The following is a 23,279-nucleotide window of genomic DNA, read 5'->3' on the forward strand; positions in this document are numbered from 1 at the left end:
CTATATGAGTTTAAATAAATATCTTTGTGCTACAGAGAAATAGGACTTCTGAGGCTTCAAGTATTGACTCTTTGAGTATTGAGTAACGTTTATTTTTAAGTAAGCTCCACATCTAATGTGGGGCTTGAACTCATGACCCAGAGATCAAGAGTTGCATGCTTTACTGACTGAGCACCCCTGATTTGAGTATTTTAAATATTACTTCAGAAAATGGAAAATATTACAAAATTCCATTTACTATTTTAAAATATCACAGTTGATTTCTACCTTCTCTTATCTTCAGTACTTTTTTTTCAGTTCTATGAAGATAAATATACAATTGGAAAAGTTAACTAAACATATTTATCTCTTGGAGACCTATATCTGACATTTCCTTCCAGTCTTTCACTTACCTTATTTTATATTATAGTTATAACAAGATATTTATTTATTTAATGGATGATTTTACTCCTGGTCGTACTTCATAATTTGTTTGAGATTATACATTAGTTTGTATCAAATGAAATATCAGGAGGGGACTCCTTAAATTATGGTACAGCCACATCAAAGCACAAAACAGAATAAGGTAATTCTTTATGTTCTGATATTATTATAATACATAAACCATACATGATTCCATTTGTGCTAAAGGAGAATATACCCATATGAATATATAGATATTTATATTTAGATCTTCCTCAAATTACAATGGGTTTATATACCAATAAACCCATTGTAAACCAAAAATATTGTAAGTCAAAAATACATTTAATATACCTAACCTACCAAACATAGCTTATTCTAGCCTACCTTAAACATGCTGAGAACACTTACATCAGCCTTCAAAGCTGATTTTATAATAACATGTCGACACTCTCACATAATTTATTGAATACTGCACTGAAGGTAAAGCACAGAATGGCTGCATGGATACAGCATGGATATCAGTTTTACTCTTTTATTCTTTAAAAAAAATTTTTTTTAATGTTTTATTTATCTCTGAGAGAGAGAGAGAGAGAGAGAGAGTGATCAGGGGAGGGTCAGAGAGGGAGATACAGAATCTGAAGCAGGCTGTCAGCACAGAGCCCAGCAAGGGGCTGGAACCCACACATCATGACCTGAGCCGAAGTCGGATGCTTAACCATCTGAGCCACCCAGGTGCCCCTCTACCCTTTTATTCTTGTGGCTGACTGCGAGCTGAAGCCCACTGTCACTGTCCAGTTAGAAGAGAGCATTGTACTGCATATTGCAAGCCCGGGAAAAGATCATAATTCAAAATGCAAAGTGATTTCTACTGAATGTGTATCATTTTCACACCATTATGAAGTCGAAAAATCCTAGGTCAAACCATTTAAATCAGGACCTGTCTCTGTCTATAATATGTTTACATGACATATTCATTGAAAAATATATAACATATTCTATATATTTCTACATGTTAGTATTTAGATGGATAATTTGGGAGGGCACCTGGGTGGCCTAATTGGTTAAGTGTCCAACTCTTCGTTTCAACTCAGGTCATGATCTCTGGGTTTATGAGATCAAGAACTGCACTGGGCTCTATGCAAACAGTGCAGAGTCCACTTGGGATTCCTCTGTGTCTCTCTCCACTTCTCCCCCACTAGCATGCTCTCTCCCTCTCCCTCTCTCAAATAAATAAATAAACATTAAAATAAATAAATGGATAATTTTTGGAAGAATACATAAAAATTGTTAACAGTCATAATCTCTCTAGAGTAAGACAGTAATGGGTAGAGTTAGCTAAGACACCTTAATCATTATTTTAGACTTTTCTTTTACTGTGTCTATACTTTACTTGATCATAAAAATTAGCTTAAAAAACTTTAAGGAACAATAATAGATGAGTCTATTAAAGTATTTAAAAAATACATAGAACAATATACTTAAAAATAATTTTTTCTGAGTTCAACTAAAAAATACCTAGAATGTAAAAAAGCCACATTAAAAAAAATCATTTTATTTCAAATCAGTGCACTTTACTCAAACACATCTCATACAGAGGTTCCAATAAAAAATAATTTAGTGAAAACATGTATTGGAGTTTCAGATGATGCAACAATAGCAATTGTTAAGTCGCCTTAAATTCTTTTGGAACAAGATAAATGAAAAACCAACCAACTAACAAACAAACAAAGAAACAAGTGAAACATAAACACATCACTTAAAAGTCAATACTGGCTTTAAAGTTTTATACTGAATACCTACAAATATTTTAATGCAGATGCTGACAGTTTTGATCCACTTATAGAATCTGTTCTGATTCTGCGACTTGCTAGATAATAGCCATGGATCATTCTTTCTGCCTCCAAACTGAATTCTACATTCAAAGTCTTTGCAAAAGCCAGCAGCTAAATTAAAAGTGTGAAAATTTTAAGAAATTCAAACTTTGTTAGAGAATATTACAAAAATCCAAAGTTTGTATATTTTATTTACATCAAAATTGATTAACTATCTGGGGCTGTCCCAAAGTCATTGAGCACTTTAAATCACAGTCTTATACTTGTAAATATTATTAAAATTTATCCAGAATAATCTCTTTCCCCCTTAGTGCAGAAATGTTCTGTGCAATGTACTTGAATGACTATCAAGTCTTCGCTTCCAGTGGAATAAAGGCTCCCTCACTCAGCTCCTTCAGTAGGAGAGAGGCTTTCCTTAACAGCTCATTTCCCTTTGAATAGCTTTAATTCTTTGACAATTTATTTCCTTATAACTTTTTCTCAGGGGCCCTAGAGCTACTTGCCCTCCTTACTTCCTTTCCTTCCTTTTACACACAAGCGAACACTAGCAATGTGGGAGGCACTGTGTTAACTACTAAAAAGGTGGGCCTGGGAGATTCCAGTAAGCCTTCAACATAATGATTAGCACTGTTTTCTCTGAGCTTTGTGCTTTTATTCTTTCTGAGTGATTCTCAGTACCCTAAATCCTTAATCCGTGACATCATTTCCAGACTTTTCACCATCCTGGTTGTTTTCTGCTTTTTTCAACTCAGAATCAAAAGGAAAATTTAATCATGATAAGGTTGCTATTAACTATAATATTGAATTTTAAATATAACTTTTTAAAGGATCTAGATATGTCTTCTCTTCTTTATTCTCCTTACACTCCACAGTTCCCTCCAGACCTTCACAACTGGATAATGATACTATTAATAATATCAGTAGCCATTTCTAGGTTCTACCCTGTGGAGTCACAGGAATGTGCCAACTATCCCTGCCTCGGGAAAGGACTTGCCCCCAAGTGCCGTCAGCACTGACCTCTGGTTGCCAATTCTTCAGGGAATGCCTCAGGACAGTCCGTCAAATGACTGACTGAAGTGCAAGTGGGGGCGAGTGTTACAGAAATAAGTCTATTTCTATCCAAAGCAGGACAACTCTAGTGGTCTCTTGAACTCCAGAGCTCATTGTGGGGCTATCTTTGGGCCTACACTGCAGCTTGACTCCCTCCTCTGCCCAACCCTGCTTCCTTCCCTTCCAGGGGTATTGCTACAAGAGCCAGAGGAGCACTCGCTAGCTAATAAACAAAGGCACACTCTCCGTCAGCCTCCTGGAGAGCCCGGGCGGTGACACACTCCCTCCAATCTGTTTTGTGAAATGGGCAGATGTATCTTCTGGAGAAATCACTTTCGGTGTTTCACAAGCCTAGTAAAGTCCAGCTGTTCCCTACAGTCTAATGAATCAGCTATAAAATGTTTTGCTGAAGTTTCAAGGCTTATTGCAAATTTGCCAAATCTTAATCCCAATGACTCTACAATAAAATTTTTGCTCCAGTCGGTTATGTCTTCTCAGAGTTTTCTGTGTATATTCATTTCTACTTTTATGTCTTTGCTCCTACTTTTAATTCTGTTTAGAATGCCCATCCTTCCTGGCATCTAAATCATACCTTTCCTTAAGGACTGACTAAAGTCTCAGCTACTTAAAGTCTTCCCAACTCTTACATTCTACTTGATGTCTTCCTTCCTGAATTCCTAAACTACTTATAGTTAGCACCACCCAGGTTAGCACTTAAATTGTCCCTTATGGTTTTATATATTTTGTTTATATCTCAATTAAATGATAAACTATTAAAGAAAATGTATTTTTCTGTAAGAATATAAAAGAGCAGAAATAGGCTAATATACATAAAATATTCAGTAAATACCTAATTAGTAAATTCCAAGGGTTTTTTTTTTTTTTTGGCTGTTTTTCAGGGAAAAACTGGGCAAAATTTTCTCAGGGTCATATATATCTAGGCCTATATATATATGTATATATATGCCACCCTAATTCCTAGAGACTAACTACTTTTTTCTTATATACTAAAACAAACAAAAAGCTAATTTATCATAAATATTGTTCTTTTTCATTGTAAGTTATGTCAATAAACAATGTTCATAATTCAGCTTTAAGTCCACCTCACTTTTCAGCTTTTTACCCCTGCAACCTGCCCACAAAGAAGGCAGGTATGAACAAAATTGTTATTGACTCCTAGATTCCGCTCCCAATACTCCCTGCCCTTTACCTATCCTATCCAGATCCTTTAACTCTACTGTGGCTAGATTTCTGAATAGTTAACATTACAAGGGCTTCACTTCTACTCTTGGGTTCTGTGAACCATGTCAGGACACTGAAATGGGTTAGTGAGTCATGACAGGTATCCTCTAAAGTCAGAACTCTGAAGGCATTCACATAAAGTTAATCCTTCTCAATACTCTGTAAAATGTAAATAACTCTATACCATTACAGCCTCTCATAATTTTCCACAGAAATATTCTATTGGTTTTCCTTTTAATGAGAATTTTTAAAGCTATTTGGACAGTGGTGCAAAGAATTAACTCACCATTTTAATATTTATGTCCTTACACAGTTTTTAATTTAATTATAATCCTAAATATTTTCTACACAGTGTCCTTAAAATATTTAAAATCTGAAAGGAACCTGGAATAAAAGAATTTTAAACAAAGAAAATTGGATGCTCAAAGTGAGTTCTATTAAAATTGAGAAACCTTAGCCCATGTATTCTTGGTAATCATTTTTTCTACCTCTACCTTTTCAAAATCTTCAGTTGTGAACTTCTTAGAAGCTACATAAAGCAGCTCTTCAGGATTCATGGCTTTTTTAAAAGTGTGTTGCACAGTAGAAATAAGTGGGTAGCAAGAAGATGATTCATTGCAGTTAATCAATAATCCAAATGCCTCTACAAGATTAGGTGGAATCAAACTGCAGTCCTACATCAAATAAAAATGTAAAAGGCAAACATTAAACTCTGGCATTCAGACAAACTTTAGATAATTATAAACTAAATGCTGTTTATATAATTATTTATATAAATTATAAATATATTATTTATATAATTATTTATATTATTAATATATTTATATTATAATATATAGCTATTTTTATATTATTATTTGATATTATTATTTAAAGTGATTCCTGAATAGCATGGGAACTTATTATGACCAATTTTCTTAATAGTTTTTATCATTTTATTACACATTATTCATTAAAGCCTACTCTACTGCCTAGTCAAATAATAATTTATAGTAAACAGACACCTGCTTTGCATGACTAAAAGAATGAAAATTTTCAGACAACTGCATTGTTATTTAGTTCCAATACCTGATTAAGGATAAAAATGAGTTAATAACAAAACATTAAGAACAACAAAAACATTAATATTAAAATCTGTAAATAAATACCCTAAATAACATTCTAAAAATAAAAAATACATATACCTTACCATTTGACCAATGAGAGTGCTGGTTTTCTGCATATTTCTCCTTGAAGATGAATCCATATCAACAAAAGACCAAAAACTGCACTGAACTGGAAAAGTCATTTGTTGGTTAATATCATCCCCAAACTTCTTTCCTGGGATGTATACTGTGATGCTCCTGCTTTCCACAACTAAGACAAAAGACATTACCCATTTAAGTTCATTTTGATCCATATGTCTACAAATCACTAAAAAATATTTTTTAAATTAATTTTTTAATTTATTTCTGAGAGAGAGAGAGAGAGAGAGAGACAGTGTGAGCAGGGGAGGGTCAGAGAGAGTGAGAGACAGAATCCGAAGCAGGCTCCAGGCTCTGAGCTGTCGGCACAGAGCCCAACGCAGGGCTCGAACCCACGAACCGTGAGATCATGACCTGAGCTGAAGTCGGGACGCTTAACCAACTGAGCCATCCAGGCACCCCCAACAAATATTATTTTTAATAACTAATACTATTATATAGAATTTTACTGTCTAAATGTGGAACAGTAAAGACACAAGTAAATGCGGTTGTTTTGCAAGATATGGCTACTTAGAGGATCTAATAAAAAGAATAGAGGGGTGCCTCAGTCAGTTAAGCATTTGGCTCTTGTTTTTGGCTCAGGTCATATACGATCTCATGGTTAGTGCGTTTTGAGACCTGTGGTTGGGCTCCATACCTGCACTGCAGAAAGTGCTTGGGATTCTGTCTTCCTTTCTCTCTGCCTCTCTCCTGCTTGCCCTCTATCCCTCTCTCTCAAAATAAATAAGTACACATTTATTAAAATTTTTTGAAAATGAACAAGGCAAGAAAAATATTTGGATGTCTGGGTGTCCCATGACTTGATGAGAACAGTAGTTCTGGAGTTATGTAGCTTGAGTTATGGTCAGTGTCTGGGGTAGAATAGGCAGAGGATTAAGACATTGGTTATATTAGTGCTGGGTTATATGAGGGGCTGAAATTAAGTAATAGTCTTTTATGTGGAACAAAAAGAAAGGACATCTATATGAGAATGAAAGAGAGTAAGACTGATAGAGAATATAAACTACAATGCTAGGGGAAAATATATAATCAAATTCAACATGTTGAAAACCAATTCATCATTTTTTCCTCCTCAGATGGCACTGTGTGCATTATCTACAATTAAGGGAATCACCATCCAACTACTTAAAACCCAAACAAACAAACAAACAAACAATCTAGAAACAACATACTTTCCTTTTTATCCCTCCTTCATCCCTTATAATCATTCAACCTATGAATTCAATGTTAGGATTCCGTGTTCCAACTATTTCTCAAATTAAACTTCTCTTTATTCATGATAAGAGAGTCTTTTCTTTATATTTATCTTTCTCTTGGGTAATAAGGTAAACATATATTTAACTCTATGGAAACTGCCAGAGCAGTTTTCAAAATGGTTGTACTATGTTATACTTTCAGTATATATACCTACAGTATATAAGAATTCCAGTTTTTCCATATCCTTGGTAACATTTGTTTTCAGTCCTTTTAATTTTTGCCAGTCTAGCAGCCAAGGCCAGCTGCTTAATATATGGGGCCCAGTGTAAACTAAAAATCTGGGCTCTGTAATCAAAAGCAGGGGAAAAGCGACTATTAAGAGTACTAATATAAAAAGCTTTTTTCCTTTAAAAATATTTTATTGCTTATGAAATGTAATAGGACTGATGTGGAGAAATTAGAAACCTCATGCTTTACCAGTGGGAATGTAAAATTGCACAGCCACTGTGGAGAACAGTTTGATGGTTTCTCATAAAGCTAAACATAGAATTACCTTATGATCCAGCAATTCCACTTCTACGTATACACCCAAGAGTTGAAAGTAGGGACTCAAACAGATACTTACTTGGACTCAAATGTTCATAGCAACATTATTCACAATAGTCAAAAGGCAGAAACAACCTAAGTTTCTCTCAACTTATGAATGAGCTTTTTTAAAAAGTGGTATGTATATAAAATGGGATATGATTCAGCAATAAGAAGAAAAGAGATTCTTAAATAGACAAATTCATAAGGACAGAAAGTAAAATACAGATTACCAGTGGCGGGAGTCTCTAGGGAATAGGGTTCTTGTTTAATGGGTACAGAGTTTCTGCTAGGGATTATGAAAAGTTCTGGAAATGGATAGTGGTATTGATTATATAACATTTTGAATGTACTTAATACCACTGAATTGTACACTTAAAAATGGTTTAAATGGTAAATTTTATGTTATGTGTATTTCACCATAGAGGGGAACTCCTTCAACTTGAAAAAGAACATCTACAAAAAACCTACAGCTAACTTCATATTTAATGGTAACAAACTCAAAGCTTTCCTGCTAAGATCAGAAACAAGATAAGAATGTCTCCTTTCACCACTGTTTTTCAGCATCAGAGTGGAAGTCCTAGTTAATACAGTAAGACAAGAAAAGAAATCTGGACCAATACAAACTCACATGTTCACAACTTAGAGCAAAAATTAAAACAGTACATTTGCATATTAAATTCCTTTCTTTATTAATACAGGTAAAATGAGAGTGTATATATAAGAAATATAATTTCTCAGTTCCTAAAATATGTACAATACAATCTTAACCATTAGTAATTCCTTGAGACTGATGAGACTGTAACTTAAACAGGTGAAAATTAATTAGAAAAAAATATTGTTTACCTGACTGAAGCTGTTCTAGTTTATCTTTTTTGTGTGAAGCCAAGTCTCCTATAAAGCAGATACCACCTTTAGCTAGTAAAGCACTGCCAGCTTGAATGCTAACTGCTCCAGTTCCATACTTATTCCTGGATAGAGTAGGAAAAATTTCAGTAGAGACTGGATGACGTATGCCACGAGGTACAAGATTAATACTAAAATTCAAAAGCCTAGGAAAAAATAAATTATTCATTACTATTATTTAATATTTGATTTTCAGAAGTCATAATACATAACAGCTATACAATTAAATTCGATTCAGTGTTTAGTGAGCAACTTTTTCTTTTTTAAAGACTTTATTTTAAAGCAATCTTTACATCCAACATGGGACTTGAACTCAACCCCAAGATCAAGGGTTACATGCTCTATCAACTGAGCCAGCCAGGTACCCCACCCCTAGTGAACACTTTGCTAGGGATAAAACCATTTTTGAGACTTGGTCCTTAATCTAGAAAGCTCACAGCCTAGTAAGAGAGACATAAAAACCTAAACACAATGTGGTAAGTACTAAAACACTATCATGAGCACGCCCATATGAGAGTATTATTTCTTCTTGGAAGGAAGTTAGAGAAAGCTACAGAGAGATGACATTTGATCTGAGCCTTCCTCTTTATGGATTGCTTTCTCTTGTTTATTCAGAATGCTTGTCTTTAGGCTTGCCAATAGCCCATCATGACTATTCCGGCTGCCTATGTATCATGGTAACTCTTGATATATCTTCTTGTTTTCTAATCTCTTTGCCAATTGCCTCATCTTCTTAATTTCTCAAATTTAAATTCTAAGAAAGGATGATTATTTTAAGCTTAGCTTTCAAATCTGATGCCACGGAAATCATAGCTCACTGGTGTAATCAACTATGATGAACAGACATAGACATATAGTACAAAAGAGGGTGAAGCAGTATTCTTTTTTTTCAGTGTTTTTACTTATTTATTTATTTATTTATTTATTTATTTATTTATTTATTTATTTTACAAATAGTTTATTGTCAAGTTGGTTTCCATATAACACCCAGTGCTCATCCCCACAAGTGCCCTCCTCCGTGCCCAGCCCCCCTCCCCCCCAACATCCATCAGTCCTCAGTTTGTTCTCAGCATTCAAGAGTCTCTCATAGTTTGCCTCCCTCCCTCTCCTCCACTATTTCCCCTCTTCTTCTCCCCCATGGTCCTCTGTTAAGTTCCTCCTAATACTCCTACACGTGCAAACATATGTTATTTGTCCTTCTCTGCCTGACTTATTTCGCTGAGCATAACACCCTCAAGGTCCATCCATGTTGCTACACATGGCCAGATTTCATAGTTTCTCATTGCCATGTAGTATTCCATGGTATAGATAAGCCACATCTTTTTTTTTTTTTTTAATATTTTTATTTATTTCTAGGAGAGAGAGAGACAGCGTGAGCAGGGGAGGGTCAGAGAGAGAGGGAGATACAGACTCTGAAACAGGCTCCAGGCTCTGAGCTGGCAGTCAGCACAGAGCCCGACGCGGGGCTCGAACCCACGAACCGCGAGATCATGACCTAAGCGAAAGTGGGACTCTTAACCGACTAAGCCACCCAGGCGCCCCATAAGCCACATCTTCTTGATCCATTCGTCCGTTGATGGACACTTAGGCTCTTTCCATGTTTTGGCTATTGTTGAGAGTGCTGCTATGAACATTGGGGTCCATGTGCCCCTATGCATCAGCACAACTGTATCCCTTGGGTAAATTCCTAGCAGTGCTATTGCTGGGTCATAGGGGAGTCCTATTGTTCATTTTCTGAGGAACCTCCACACTGTTTTCGACAGCGGCTGCACCAGATTATGTTCCCACCAACAGTGTAGCAGTGTGCCCATTTTTCCACATCCTCGCCAGCATCTAGAGTCCTCGGATTTGCTCATTTTAGCCACTCTGGCTAGCGTGAGGTGGTATCTCAGTGTGGCTTTGATTTGTATTTCCCTGATGAGGAGGGAGAAGCAGTATTCTTTAAACGTGGATAGGCTGTGTGGGGAAATGGGTTGTAGTTACATAAACGGGTTAGAAAAAAGCTTAGGGCAGAAAGCTGCCACCATGAGGCAATAAGCACCCAAGGTTAGCTATCGAGATACTGTAATGGGATCACGAATAACTTATTATATCACCTACAGGAAATTATTTTCCATCTGGCACTAATGAACCTTGATCACAAACTCCACTTGCCACCCAGATCCTTCGCTTCTTACACACACAAGTTAATGATTACTGTCTGATTGTTTGCTCCATGTTCACCACATGTGTAATATCTTGTGTTTTCTTCATATTCACCATGTGGGTAATATCTTGTGAGCTCAATAAATACAGAGATGAAACCCCTGTTTGGGGCTCTTATCTACTCCTGGACATTAGCCTCTCTCATATTCAATTCTACATCTGCTCTCTTGCTGAACAAAAGAGAATTCCAAACTCTTACTCTGCAACAAGGTTGATATAAAGTTTCTAGTGTATATGCCATTCCAAGGAATTTGGATGTTAGTTTATAAAATGGGGGAATGAGATTTAGAAATAAACTTTTGCAAGCCTGTAGAGCAGTGTTTTTCAACCTCAGCTTAAATTAAAATCACCTGGGGAGATTTAAAAAATTCTATTGTTAAGCCCCACTCCAAACCATGAAATTAGAATTTCTGGGGGTGGGCCAAAGTCATACATATTTATTTTTTTAATTCTCCCAGGTAATTCTAATATGCAGGCAGGCTCAGAACCTAGTTATACAGAAAAATGGGCCTGAAACTTGTCTACACATTGGAATCTAATGAGGAATCTTAAAAAGTACTGATAGAAGGTCATATAATGTAAGGTCAAAATACAAAAATCAATTATATTTCTATATATTCACAGAAAATATTTAAAGAATAAAATTAATAAAACATTACCATTTTAATACCATCAATATTTTCAAATATTTAGAAATCACTTTAATAAAATATATGTATGACCTTTATAAAACATTGCTGAGAAAAATTAAGCAAGATTTAAATAAATGAAGATAAACATAGATAAACCTTAGATAATGAAGAAATGGAGATAAGCATAGACAAACATAGAGTCCAAATAGATTTATACCCAGTTCAATTTTATACCTGGTTTATACCCAGTTCAACTGATTTTCAACAATGGTACCAAAGCAGTTCAATGGGGAAAGGAAAATCTTCTCAACAAATGGTACAGAAAAGCTGGATAAATGCATAGGAAAAAACATTAACCTTGACTCCTAGCTCACAGCATATATAAAAATTAACTTATGATGTCTAAAAGACCTTATATGAAAGCTAAAACTATAGTGCTTCTAGGAGAAAATATAAGAGTATCTTCATGACCTTAGGGTTGGCAAAGATTTCTTAGACAGAACCCAGAAAACACTAAACTTAAAAAAAAAAAAGCACAATAAATTGGATTTCAACAAAACAAAAAAATCTGCTCATCAGAGGCATTTTTAAGAAAAAAATTACAATTAGTAACTTTATATTGAAAGAAAAATTTCATGGTACATATATGTGACAAAGGACATGCATCTAGAACAACCCCACTTACAAGTAAGCAAAAGACTTGAACAAACACTTCATAAAAGAAGATATATGAGCAGCCAACAAACACACAGAAAAAAATTCAGATCAGTAGTCATCAGGGAAATGCAAATTACAACCACAATGTGATACCATTTCACATGCACCAAAATGGCTAAAGTGAGAAAAGACTGACAACACCAAGATGCTGGCGATGATAGAAACAACTGGAACCTTACACTGTTAGTAGGAATGTGAAATGGTATAATCACTCTGGAAAACTGTTCAGCAGTTCCTTATAAAGTTAAATTTTTATCTATCTAATTACATAGCAGTTCCACTTGCAGGTATTTATCCAAGATAATGAAAACATAGATCCACTAAAAGGCCGGTATAGGAATGTTTACAGTGGCTTTGTTTATAACAAAACATTCAAACCCTATGTCCATCACTAGGAGAATGGATAAATATATTCTGCTTTGTTCATATAATGGAATACTACTCATCAATAAAAACAATGAGCTGCTGATACACAAAACTGGGTCAATCTCAAATACATATAGAGTGAAAGAGACTAGGCTCAAGAGAGGCATTGTAGTAGTTCCATTTTTATGAAGTTCAAGAACAGGAAAATTGACCTTGACAAAAGAAATTACATATGGAGATAGGAATTGATTGAAGGAACTTTCTGAGGTGAAGGAAATGTTCTATATCTTATTGTGGTGGTGGTTATAGCAATGTATATACTTATCAGAATTACATACTTAAGATCTGATTATTTACTATATATATATTTTAACTAAAAAATAAAAAACCTCAAATCTCTCATACCACCCCAAATACTGTAGGAAAAGTCAAAGGTTAATGACAAACAGGAAAAGACACAAAGGTCTTAATTTACAAGTGGTATCACAGATCATTTAGAAATAAACAATAGAAAAGTGGACAATGGTCAAGGAGGTTTATGGAAAAATATAAAAATGTTAAACAAGCTCTTGGGGTGCCTGTGGCTCAGTCACTTAAACATCTGACTCCTAAATTCAGTTCATGTCTTGATCTTAGGTCATACCCTCCATTGGGCTCCACACTGGGTGTGAAGACTACTTTAAAAAAAAGTGCTTACAAGCTCTAAATAATGTTAAAACTTCTTTTTTTAAGATTTTACTTTTAAGCAATCTCTATACCCAATGTGGGGCTTGAACTCAACCCCAAGATAAAGAGTTGCACGCTCTTCCAACTGAGCCAGCCAGGTGTCCCATTAAAACTTACTTCTAATTAAAGAAATGCAAATCAAAATAAAATACCATTTTCTACCCATCAGATGGCTACATTTCATAGTTTGACAATACCCAGTGTTGGTGAGGCTGTGAGGAAAGAAATACCCTCATGCTCATCAGTGGAGGATTAAATTGGTGCAATCTGTAGCACTTAGTACCACATTTACATTGAAATTTAATTTAATTTGCTAAAATTAAATTTTAGCAAAACAGATATCATCTGTCCAACAGTTAATTTGCATCTTTTAACTTTTAAATTCATTCTATAAATTTGTTTTTGCTTTGCAAATGCATCCAAGGTATTAATACAAGAAGCTTATTCCTAGCTTTTTGAACATTTAAGTAACTTTAAAAATGGTACTTGTGGGCCGCCTGGGGGGCTCAGTCGGTTAAGCGTCCAACTTTGGCTCAGGTCATGATCTCGGGTTTCGTGAGTTTGAGCCCCACGTCAGGCTCTGTGCTGACAGCTCAGAGCCTGGAGCCTGCTTCGGATTCTTGTCTCTCTCTTTATCTGTCCCTCCCCCCTCATGGTCTATCTGTCTCTCTTTCCTTCAAAAATAAACATTTAAAATTTTTAAAAATAAAAAATAAATAAAATAAAAACGGTACTTGCTAGTGGGGACCCCCAAAATGCTGAGTAAAGGCTTATTCCAAAGCTATGGTGATAGCCCCAGAACAGTAATTCTGGCACTTTTCACAGCCTTATTTGGGCACAGTGAATCAGTATTACTGAATGGACTCTTGTAGAAAAATAAGACAATGGTTTGTTGGTTCTTGGTAGGGGAAGATTATTTTTAAATGAAAACCAAGTACAAAAGCAGAACATTGAGCAAGGGAATTGCACAGAGGGGAAAGGAAGCCTGTGAAGGATGTATTTATTTGAAAGGTGTGAGTGGGAAAACTGGTTGAAACTTTTGAGTGGTTAAATTCTCAAAATACTGAAAGCAAATATCCAATTTATCAATTCCTGTGTTTAAAGTTTTGAACTCCATTAATAAAAGTTTATTTACATACTTATACTGCCCAGACAATCCTAAACATTTGTCTTATAATAATGCTCATGGAAAGGATTTATGCAAATCTGTCACCAATTTATAATTTGAAAACACTCATGTCACATATTTTACCTGTCTACAAGTAGAGTATCACTTGTCATGATTAAAATATCCAGGCAATCTTTCATTTCCTTGTTACGGTCACTTGTCTGTACTAGACTCATCAGCAAACAGAGCTTGAGCAAATTGTAAGTCCCAGGAGGAACAATTTGTGACGCAAAGATATTGGCAAGTATCGCTGTAAATTTCCAGCATGAGCTGGAGGTCAATGAGAGGAGATACCTAAAATTGTCGCTTATTCCTGAAGGAACTGAAAGTAAATATTAACACATATATTAAAAAGGGATTTAAAATAAGAAAATGACATTATAGATATCTAATTCCATTTACCTAAAATATTACCAAATTGTAGTTCTTCTAGTGATGCCATATTTGAATGTTTATAATAATATTAAATTATCATTAGAGGTCACTCTAGTCTCTCAATTTTATCTCAGGGATATAATAAAAGGAAGCAGTTATCCCACATGTCCACATAAATTGGCTGTGGGGTATAAGCAAATCCCTCATTCTTCTCCTTTTAAGACCTATATAAACACAGCCAGATCATGGGACACCTGTATTGCAGTGTTGCCTTCTATATTTCTATGTTTGAAATAATATCACCTTTAGTGAGGGCTAACTAGCAGAATGGGAAATTTTTGAATTTTGTTGTTAAAAGGGAAGATTTAGGGCCCCTGGGTGTCTCAGTCGATTAAGTATCCAACTCTTGGTTTTGGCTCAGGTCATGATCTCACAGTTCGTAGGTTTCAAGCCCTGTATCAGGCTCTGTGCCGGCAGTGCAGAGGCTGTATGGGATTCTCTCTCTCTCTCTCTCTCTCTCTCCTTCTCTCTCTGCCTTCCCCCCGCTCACTCTCTCTCAAAACAAATAAATAAAAATACACAAATAAAAGGGAAGAATTATTCTCTACTACTTTGAAAGCACTGTACTGAACTATACTGTAACATTCTAGATCTTCTCTACTCCCTTATTCTGTCCAGCTCCTGAAATGAGGCTTTTAATCCAATTGATCATTGAGAGGAATTGCTATCCATGCATAAGCCAGTCCCTTTCTCCTAACTGTTGAACTGCCACCATCAAGCAATGATTTCATCTATTCATCCATGGTCATGGACCAAGGGAAGCCTACCTTAGTGTAGCTATTGCCACATTTGGGTGGTTAAATCTGCCTACTTCTGGAGTGTAACATGAGAAAGCACACTTTCTCAATTACATATACGTCCTGTTCTCCTTCCAAATCAATAAATCTGGGAACACTTCACAACAAATATTATTTAAAATAACACTAAAATATCTATTATCCATTAGTGCTTTCTTTGTTCAATATTTTTATTCTTCTAAGAAGCTTTTCTCTTCAAGACAAACAGGGTATCTAGAATATAACTGCATTTATTTTTTATTTTTAAAAAACTTGCTTATTTAAATGTATGTTTATTTTGAGAGGGAGGACAAGCATGCACATGGGCGGGAAAGAGGCAGAGAGAGAAGGAAAGAGAGAATCCCAAGCAGGTTCCTTGCTGTCAGCACACAGTCTGACCTGTGGCTTGATCTCACAAACTGTGGATCATGACCTGAGCCAAAATCAAAGTTGGACAGTAAAATAACTGAACGACCCAGCCCCCCCCCCCCCACTTTTTTTATTTTGGAGAGAGAAAGAAAAGAGTGAGAGGGGCAGAGGTGGAGAGAGAATCCCAAGCAGACTCCATGCTATCACCACAGAGCCTAGTGCTGGGCTAAATCCTATGACCCTGGGATCATGGCCTGAGCTGAAATCCTGAGTCAGATCTCAACCGAGACACCCAGGCACCCCAAACAGATATTCTTATTTATTTATTTATTTATTTATTTAGTTACTCACTTACTTATTTCCCCATTTGTCTTGAGAGAGAAGGGGAGAGCACACGCATGTGCATGAGTGGAGTAGGGGGAGGGCAGAGAGAAAGGGAGAGACAACCTTAGGCAGGTTCCATGCCCAGTGCAGAGCCTGACACGGGGCCAGATCTCACAACCATGAGATCATCACCTGCGCCGAAATCGAGAGCTCATGCTTAACCAACAGAGCCACCAGGTGCCCCTAGAATCTATATGCATTTAACTCAATTTGGGCCTCTATTATTGTAGATGATTATTTAATGATTCCTAAATAAGTAAATAAATAGATAATAAATAATAAATTCAAATCCAAATCTATTCAAGAGTTAACTAGTCCTTCCTACATTTAAATATTTATATGCCAAGTTGAAAGAGTAGGTCTGCTCTCCTTTACTTAATGCTTATTTGTGTGGGAGTTGTTAAAGGAAATTACTAGTAATAAAGATGATATTTTGGCCCCCATTTGCCTTTCTCTTTTGTCTTATATCTTGATTAGTTCAGTACTCAGATGAGGAATAGGATGCTATTTTATTGGGTTCTTTTTCTCAGACAACAAATTACTTAACCTTGCCTTAGCTAGAAAATAAAAGGTGGGATGAAAAACCTTTTGGTGAATCTCAAACTCTTGACATCTGGACACAATTTTCTCATTGCTAATTATGAAAAAAATCAAAATAAAGTTTAGACAAAAAAAGAAGTCCTTCCTGTGGGCAAGATTCTACATTATCACTTCTTTCTTTCATACCCTTTATTATCTGAAATCATCTTATTGATTAGTTTATAGGTTTACTGGCTGGCTACCACATGACTAAGAGAAGGAACCTTCATTGTCCTGATTAAACTATATCTCTAGTGCTTAAAAGTGTGCCTAACAATACTTATTTCCTGAAAAAGATACTTATTTCCTGAACACATGGACTTAAATTTAAATATTTGTTAAATATGATGCTAACAATTTCCTTACCTTCTGGATTGTAAGAAATGATACTGTTTGCCTCTATACAGACAGCAGTTTGTGAAGTCCTTACACAGGTTGGAATTCCAATAATTTTATACTCATTTCCTATATTCATCTTACTCACAGATTCATCTAAAATTATTAATCACAAGAGAAAATATGTATTCACTACATGAAACTTTTACATGATCATATGCTTCAATGATCTAGAACTAGTAACAATTCGGTAGTTGAGTTTGTTGTATTTACTTCTGTTTAGTATAATACCTATATAGAGTGGCACTAATAATGTAAATCGAGGCAATTTTTTTGCTGATAATTTTTTTTTTTTGCTGACAAATTTTGATACTTATAGGCAACGATGAATTAACTTCAAGAACCATGAGACATAGCAATTAGATAGTCTCTTATAATACAATGAAAGAAAAAAACCAAGATCATTCTATTTAAGATGAAACATCCTTGCATTAAATGACAAGAAATGTTAATAAAAATGACCTTATAAGTAATCATTTAATTTGGGAAGAAAATAATTTAAAAAGGTTTTATTCACTGCCTATGATATAGGCAAGGTATTGTTACATATAGCATATAATTGAAAAATGTTAGATATTATTATTCCCACTTTGTATATAAAGAAACTGAGAAATTAAGTGATTTGCAGAAGGCATTTACTAAACGGTAAGTAGCAGAACTGAAATTCACATCTACATCTGCTTATCTCCTTCTTGAACTATGATAGGTTTCCCTTCTCATATCTACAGATTGTGCAAAGCTTTTGCACAAATTCAAAATTTATTTTACAAACATACACTAAAAATCTTGATCTTCCATTACACGGAAGTTGGGTGGTTATAAAGCTATGAAAAAAAGGCTTATAAGGAGGAATAGGATTAGCTTCTCTGTGAAGAAGATCAAACATTGGTCTTCTTCAGCATTTTTTTCTTCTCTCTCTCTCTCACTCTCTCTCTCCTTTTGGAGGGGAGGGGTTCCAGAGAGCATATTGGTGTACCCCGTACACTGGAAGGGAAGAATCAGGCTTGAAAACTGAGAAAATAAAAACTTCAAGCCAACCAAACAAATAATAACAAAAAAACAACCAACTGAAGGATACAATATGAATTACAAGGGGAAAATAAAAGCAAACAGTTTTTCAGCTGTGCCATGGAATCATAGCGTTTGGTAGATGTATCCTGAGGCCAAGGAAAGGTCAAGAGAAAAGCAAGAAGACCAGGAAGTCTGCCTATCTCTTCTAATATCAACCCCAAAAGACCTGTTTTTATTAATTGAATCTTTAAAAATTCATTTAGGTTCCATGTAAGAGTTTATTTAAAGAAAGAGTTTTCTTCTAAAATATAAGTTGCATAGCCACTTATATTTCTATATTGTATGGTGTGGATAAGGTATGTAACAGAATTAAGTAGATAAAAATTACTGCTTTCAAGCTGCAATGCCTGAATTTGAATCATGGCTGTGCCACGTACTAGCTATATGACTCTGGACAAGTAACTTCTCTGTGCCTCAGTTTCAAAATTGTAAAATTGAGATAACAACCTGGCACACAGTAACTGCTATATAAAAATAACCTATTCTCATCTGACCTTACACGCCTGCCTCATCCTTGCCAAGCCATGGTGGAAAGAGTTCTTGTTTGAGTCTCTATTTTCCTAACTCTTGAATTTCCTATACATGGTTGACATACAAGCTCTCTCCTTCTAAACAGTTTAATTCCTCCAATTTCAACCCAAGAAAGGAGGATGAGCCCACCCTCATTTTCACTGTTCTGGCTTTTCAGCGAGGATTCATCTCTTTCCTGGGTGACTGTTACTGATCATGATTTCCTCCATGGCAGCCTCTGTCTACTCACAGGTCTTTACTCATGAAGTTCTCAACAATTAATCATATGTCACAACTTATTCATTATTTTTAAGTTTATTTATTTTTTGAAAGAGAGAGAGAGAGGAAGGGAGAGGCAGAGAAAGAATCTGAAGCAGGTTCCACACTGTCAATGCAGAGCCCAATATGGGGCTTGAACTCATGAACTGTAAGATCATGATCTGAGCCAAAGTTAGATGCTTAACTGACTGAGCCACTCAGGCACCCTCATTCATTTTTAAACAAATATTTATTAAGTTTTTACTATGTGCAGTAAAAAAAAAAAAAAAAGACTTGATGAAATTTACATTATAAAATAACCCCAATATTTACATAAGACACAACATAGAATAATGGGAGGTCATTACCATAAATAATTGTGGCCCTGAGACTTAATACAGTGCCTGGGACATAGCAGGTGCTAATAGATTTGTAAGTAAATGATGTATGACTCAATAAATAATTGATACATTAGCTAAACATAACTCTTTAAAACTCCAAAAAAGACCAACAATTCTTAAGCTATAGAAGTACCAATTTATAATAGTCATAAACAAGTCAATTACATATTTTATACATCTTACAGCAATTTCGTTTTAGTTCACACAAAACTTACTTACCTCTTAGAAAAATTGTAAGAGATTGGAACCTAAACGGTTGGTTATTAGAATATCCTTGAAAAGCATGAAGTGCCTTTGCTGTGATTATTTCAACTATCTGTTTATCTTAAGACAAATAGCAAAAAAAGAATTAGGTATTTGAATACACATTCAATTTAATTTCCACATTAAGATATCAAACACTATTTTAAAATTTGTAATTACAAAATGTAAATGCATTTTTACCACCAAGTACTCTAAATTTTCTGTCTTCTTGAAGTGAAGATGAACAGAGATTACACAAAAAGTCATTTCTTACTGTTGCAGATTCTGTAGCACCAGGCACATGCACTCTTATATACTCAAATCCTAAAAGTAAACAAAGGTAAGCTAAATTTACTTTTGGACTTAGCTATCCATTTTCAATCTTTTATTCTTTTTTAATGTTTTTTATTTATTTGTGAGAGAAAGAGAGACAGACAGCATGAGCAGGGGACGGTCAGAGAGAGAGGGAGATAAAGAACCTGAAGCAGTCTCCAGGCTCTGAGCTGGCTGTCAGCCCAGAGCCCGACGCGGGGCTTCAACCCGGGAACCGCGAGATCATGACTTGAGCTGAAGTTGGAGGCTTAACCAACTGAGCCAGCCAGGCGGCCCTAATCTTTTAAAATTAGTCTAATTCAGAGAGGGGGACAAAACATAAGAGACTCTTAAATATGGAGAACAGAGAGTTGCTGGAGGGGCTGTGGGAGATGGGATAGGCTAAATGGATAAGAGGCATTAAGGAATCTACTCCTGAAATCATTGTTGCATTTATATGCTAACTAATTTTTTAACTAAATTAAAAAATAAATTAATTAAAAAATAAAATAAAATAAATCTAATTCAAAGCATAATTAACTCAATTTTGCATGTGGGTTCAGGAGCAGTTGGATTAACATTTATTGCATGGCTATTTATTGCCAGGCACTGTGTTAAGGCACTGATGATATGGATACTTAAACCCACAGTTTCAAAAGGCAGCAATAAGAAACAAATAGTTTCAATATGGGGTTTTCATTTAGACTGTTGAGAGGGATGAGAGGAATGGCATCCAACCCAATGAAAAGTGGGGATGAATGGAAAAGATGTCCTGAGAAGGAATGAACTGAATTCAAGGCAAAGGTTTGAGAGAAGACATTACATGGAGAAGAAACAGCATGAACGAACAGTCATGAAACAATGTGTGACAACAAGTACTTCAGTAATCCGAGAGCACTGGTAAACTGTGGGGAAAAGAGAGGGAAGAAAGAATGTACTTCAAGATTATGCAAAATAAACTTAAAAACATAAGACAACAAGTTTTATTTCATTCTTTCTACTCTATGAATGTTTCTTAACTAATGATAAACATGATTTAGTATTAAACAATAATCACTTGGTGTTTTGATTTTACATTTTAACACCTACCTTTTGACAGAGGGCATGCTTCATCTGAACAAAGAAATCTTGCACCTTGTGTGTACTTGGTTACAGTTGTCATTGCAATCACAATTCCTTGCATCATATAAAATCTTTGAGATGCATAATCAAGTGGAAATTCACAAAGATCAAGACTATAACTTCTCAGAGGAGGTAAATGTGTTAACTTCAGCACTATATTAATCTAATAAGAATGTAAAAATGGTATTAATAAAATTGCAGATCCAATTGCACTTGCATTACACTACAGTAAGTATATTTGTGGAGTAAATCAAATGATTTGTTAGTGTTCCTAGGAATCAAAATTTAAGCAAATTTAAGGAAAATTTTGAATATAAAATTAAAGATGCAAACCCCTCAAATGTTACATTTTAATTAGAAATTTCAGTATTAACTCATTAGTTTTCTTTAAAACCACACACTTTCCTGACTATATCCATTGAAAAGACCTATAAAAACAATGACAACCCAATAGCAATGAATACCTCTAGTGCCCAGCTTGTGATCTCTTAAATACAATTTCTCATCAGTAGGAACCAAGGCTGATCAACAGAAATGGCTGACTCCAGGTCTAGGGTGGAAAATATACCAGATGGACCTGGTATATCTCCTTGTGCCAGAAACCAAGAGAACTACAAAAACCTAAAACATGGGGTCTGTCGAAAGGACATAAAAGCAAACTTTAAGGGACTCCCAGTGACCAAAGGTAGGATAATATAAACATCAAAAGGAATGACAAAGAGTCATTGAAATATATCAGATATATTTTAAATATATTAAATATATCAGTTATGTTAAATATATCAAATGTCAGATATATTTTAAATTCCTCATAATAAAAATAAAGAAAAAACAAAACCAAAAAAAGTATCGGTCATTACTGGAGGCTAATGGAATCATGATTTCAACTCATTCTCTGAAAATTTATAAATGGAAAGAATCAACCATTTATTCTGCCTTTCTGGTACAAATTGTATTTCAGGGTAACCAAATAGTTGATGAGAGAAAACTTCTGTTATAGAATAATTTCAGCTAGTAAGTTCAGAAAGGTTGCTAACATTAGAAAAAAAATCACAATTTTTCAACTTTAATGAAATAATGGATTCTAGGCAATGGTCATCAGTGGCTACAAAAACTATTAGGAGGAAGTTGATGGGAGACTATTGAAGAAATTAGACTGACTTCACCCAAACCTGCTGATCAATTGTAGGATTACTGAAAGTGGACAACGGATAGTGTATTTCTCCTAATGGAGTGCAATATGAAATACATGACACTAAGTATAACGTATTCTTGTCAAAATGAGTTGAATCTCAATTTATGCAAGTTTTAAGAGCAAATTTCCTTTCTCCAGAAAAGTGGGGTATGGGGAAATAAGTTAAATGCCAAAAGAACATAGGGCATCTGGATGGCTCAATCAGTTGAGCGTCCAACTTTGGCTCAGGTCACAATCTCATGGTTTGTGAGTCTGAGCCCTGCGTTGGGCCCTGTGCTGACAGCTCAGAGCCTGGAGCCTGCTTTGGATTCTGTGTGTGTCTCTCTCTCTCTGCCCCTCCCTCACTCATGCTCTGTCTGTCTCTCAAAAATAAACATTAAAAAAATTTTTAATGCCACAAGAACATAATCAGACAAATCCAGATTATGAGACATTGTAGAGGACAATTATCTAGGTTTTGAAAATCCCAATGGTATAAAAGGAAAGGGGGAGGAAACTGCTCTAGATTAAAAGAGGTTTAATAAGATATAAGGACCAATTGTAATGTGTAGACCTTGTTTTGATCCTGATTTGAACAAATAAGTTGTGAGATACTCTTGAGAGCCCAACTGGGTAAATTTAAATATAGACTGGATATTAGATGATACCAAAAAGTTGTTATTTTGTAGAGGGGTCATAATGACATTGCGATTATATAAGAAAAATTTCCAAAATTTTTAAAGGCTGGTAGTAAAGTATGCAGGTGTGACATAAGGATGTCTGGGATTTGCTTTAAAATATGTTGGAATCCTGAGGGGGATGCTCTGAAGGAAAGGTTGCAAGGAACAAAGATACCAGAGACACCACCACAAACATGAACCCTACAAAAGATACAAAGACTCTAAACCCACATATTTCAATAATAACACTGAATGTAAATGGGCTGAATGCTCCAATCAAAAGACATAGGGTAG

The 23,279-nt window shown here is 35.2% G+C and overlaps 1 protein-coding gene across 1 annotated transcript in view; it reads right to left on the reverse strand.

The window, feature by feature from the left end:
* The window catches only part of MCMDC2 (minichromosome maintenance domain containing 2), a 40,213-nt gene that overhangs the window by 12,228 nt on the left and 4,706 nt on the right, over window positions 1–23,279 (reverse strand). Inside the window, exons 4-12 of the mRNA XM_039246991.1 lie at window positions 21,099–21,294; window positions 19,899–20,021; window positions 19,674–19,778; window positions 17,185–17,310; window positions 14,360–14,597; window positions 8,402–8,607; window positions 5,719–5,885; window positions 5,024–5,203; window positions 2,206–2,348 (exon numbers count right to left, since the gene is read on the reverse strand). Of these exons, the coding sequence (XP_039102922.1) occupies window positions 2,206–2,348; window positions 5,024–5,203; window positions 5,719–5,885; window positions 8,402–8,607; window positions 14,360–14,597; window positions 17,185–17,310; window positions 19,674–19,778; window positions 19,899–20,021; window positions 21,099–21,294 (1,484 nt within the window). The remainder of the gene's footprint in view (window positions 1–2,205; window positions 2,349–5,023; window positions 5,204–5,718; window positions 5,886–8,401; window positions 8,608–14,359; window positions 14,598–17,184; window positions 17,311–19,673; window positions 19,779–19,898; window positions 20,022–21,098; window positions 21,295–23,279) is intronic.

This window comes from Hyaena hyaena, unplaced genomic scaffold (assembly GCF_003009895.1).
Source record: "Hyaena hyaena isolate Hyena2069 unplaced genomic scaffold, ASM300989v1 scaffold_287, whole genome shotgun sequence".
In the NCBI taxonomy this organism is placed as follows: domain Eukaryota; kingdom Metazoa; phylum Chordata; class Mammalia; order Carnivora; family Hyaenidae; genus Hyaena; species Hyaena hyaena.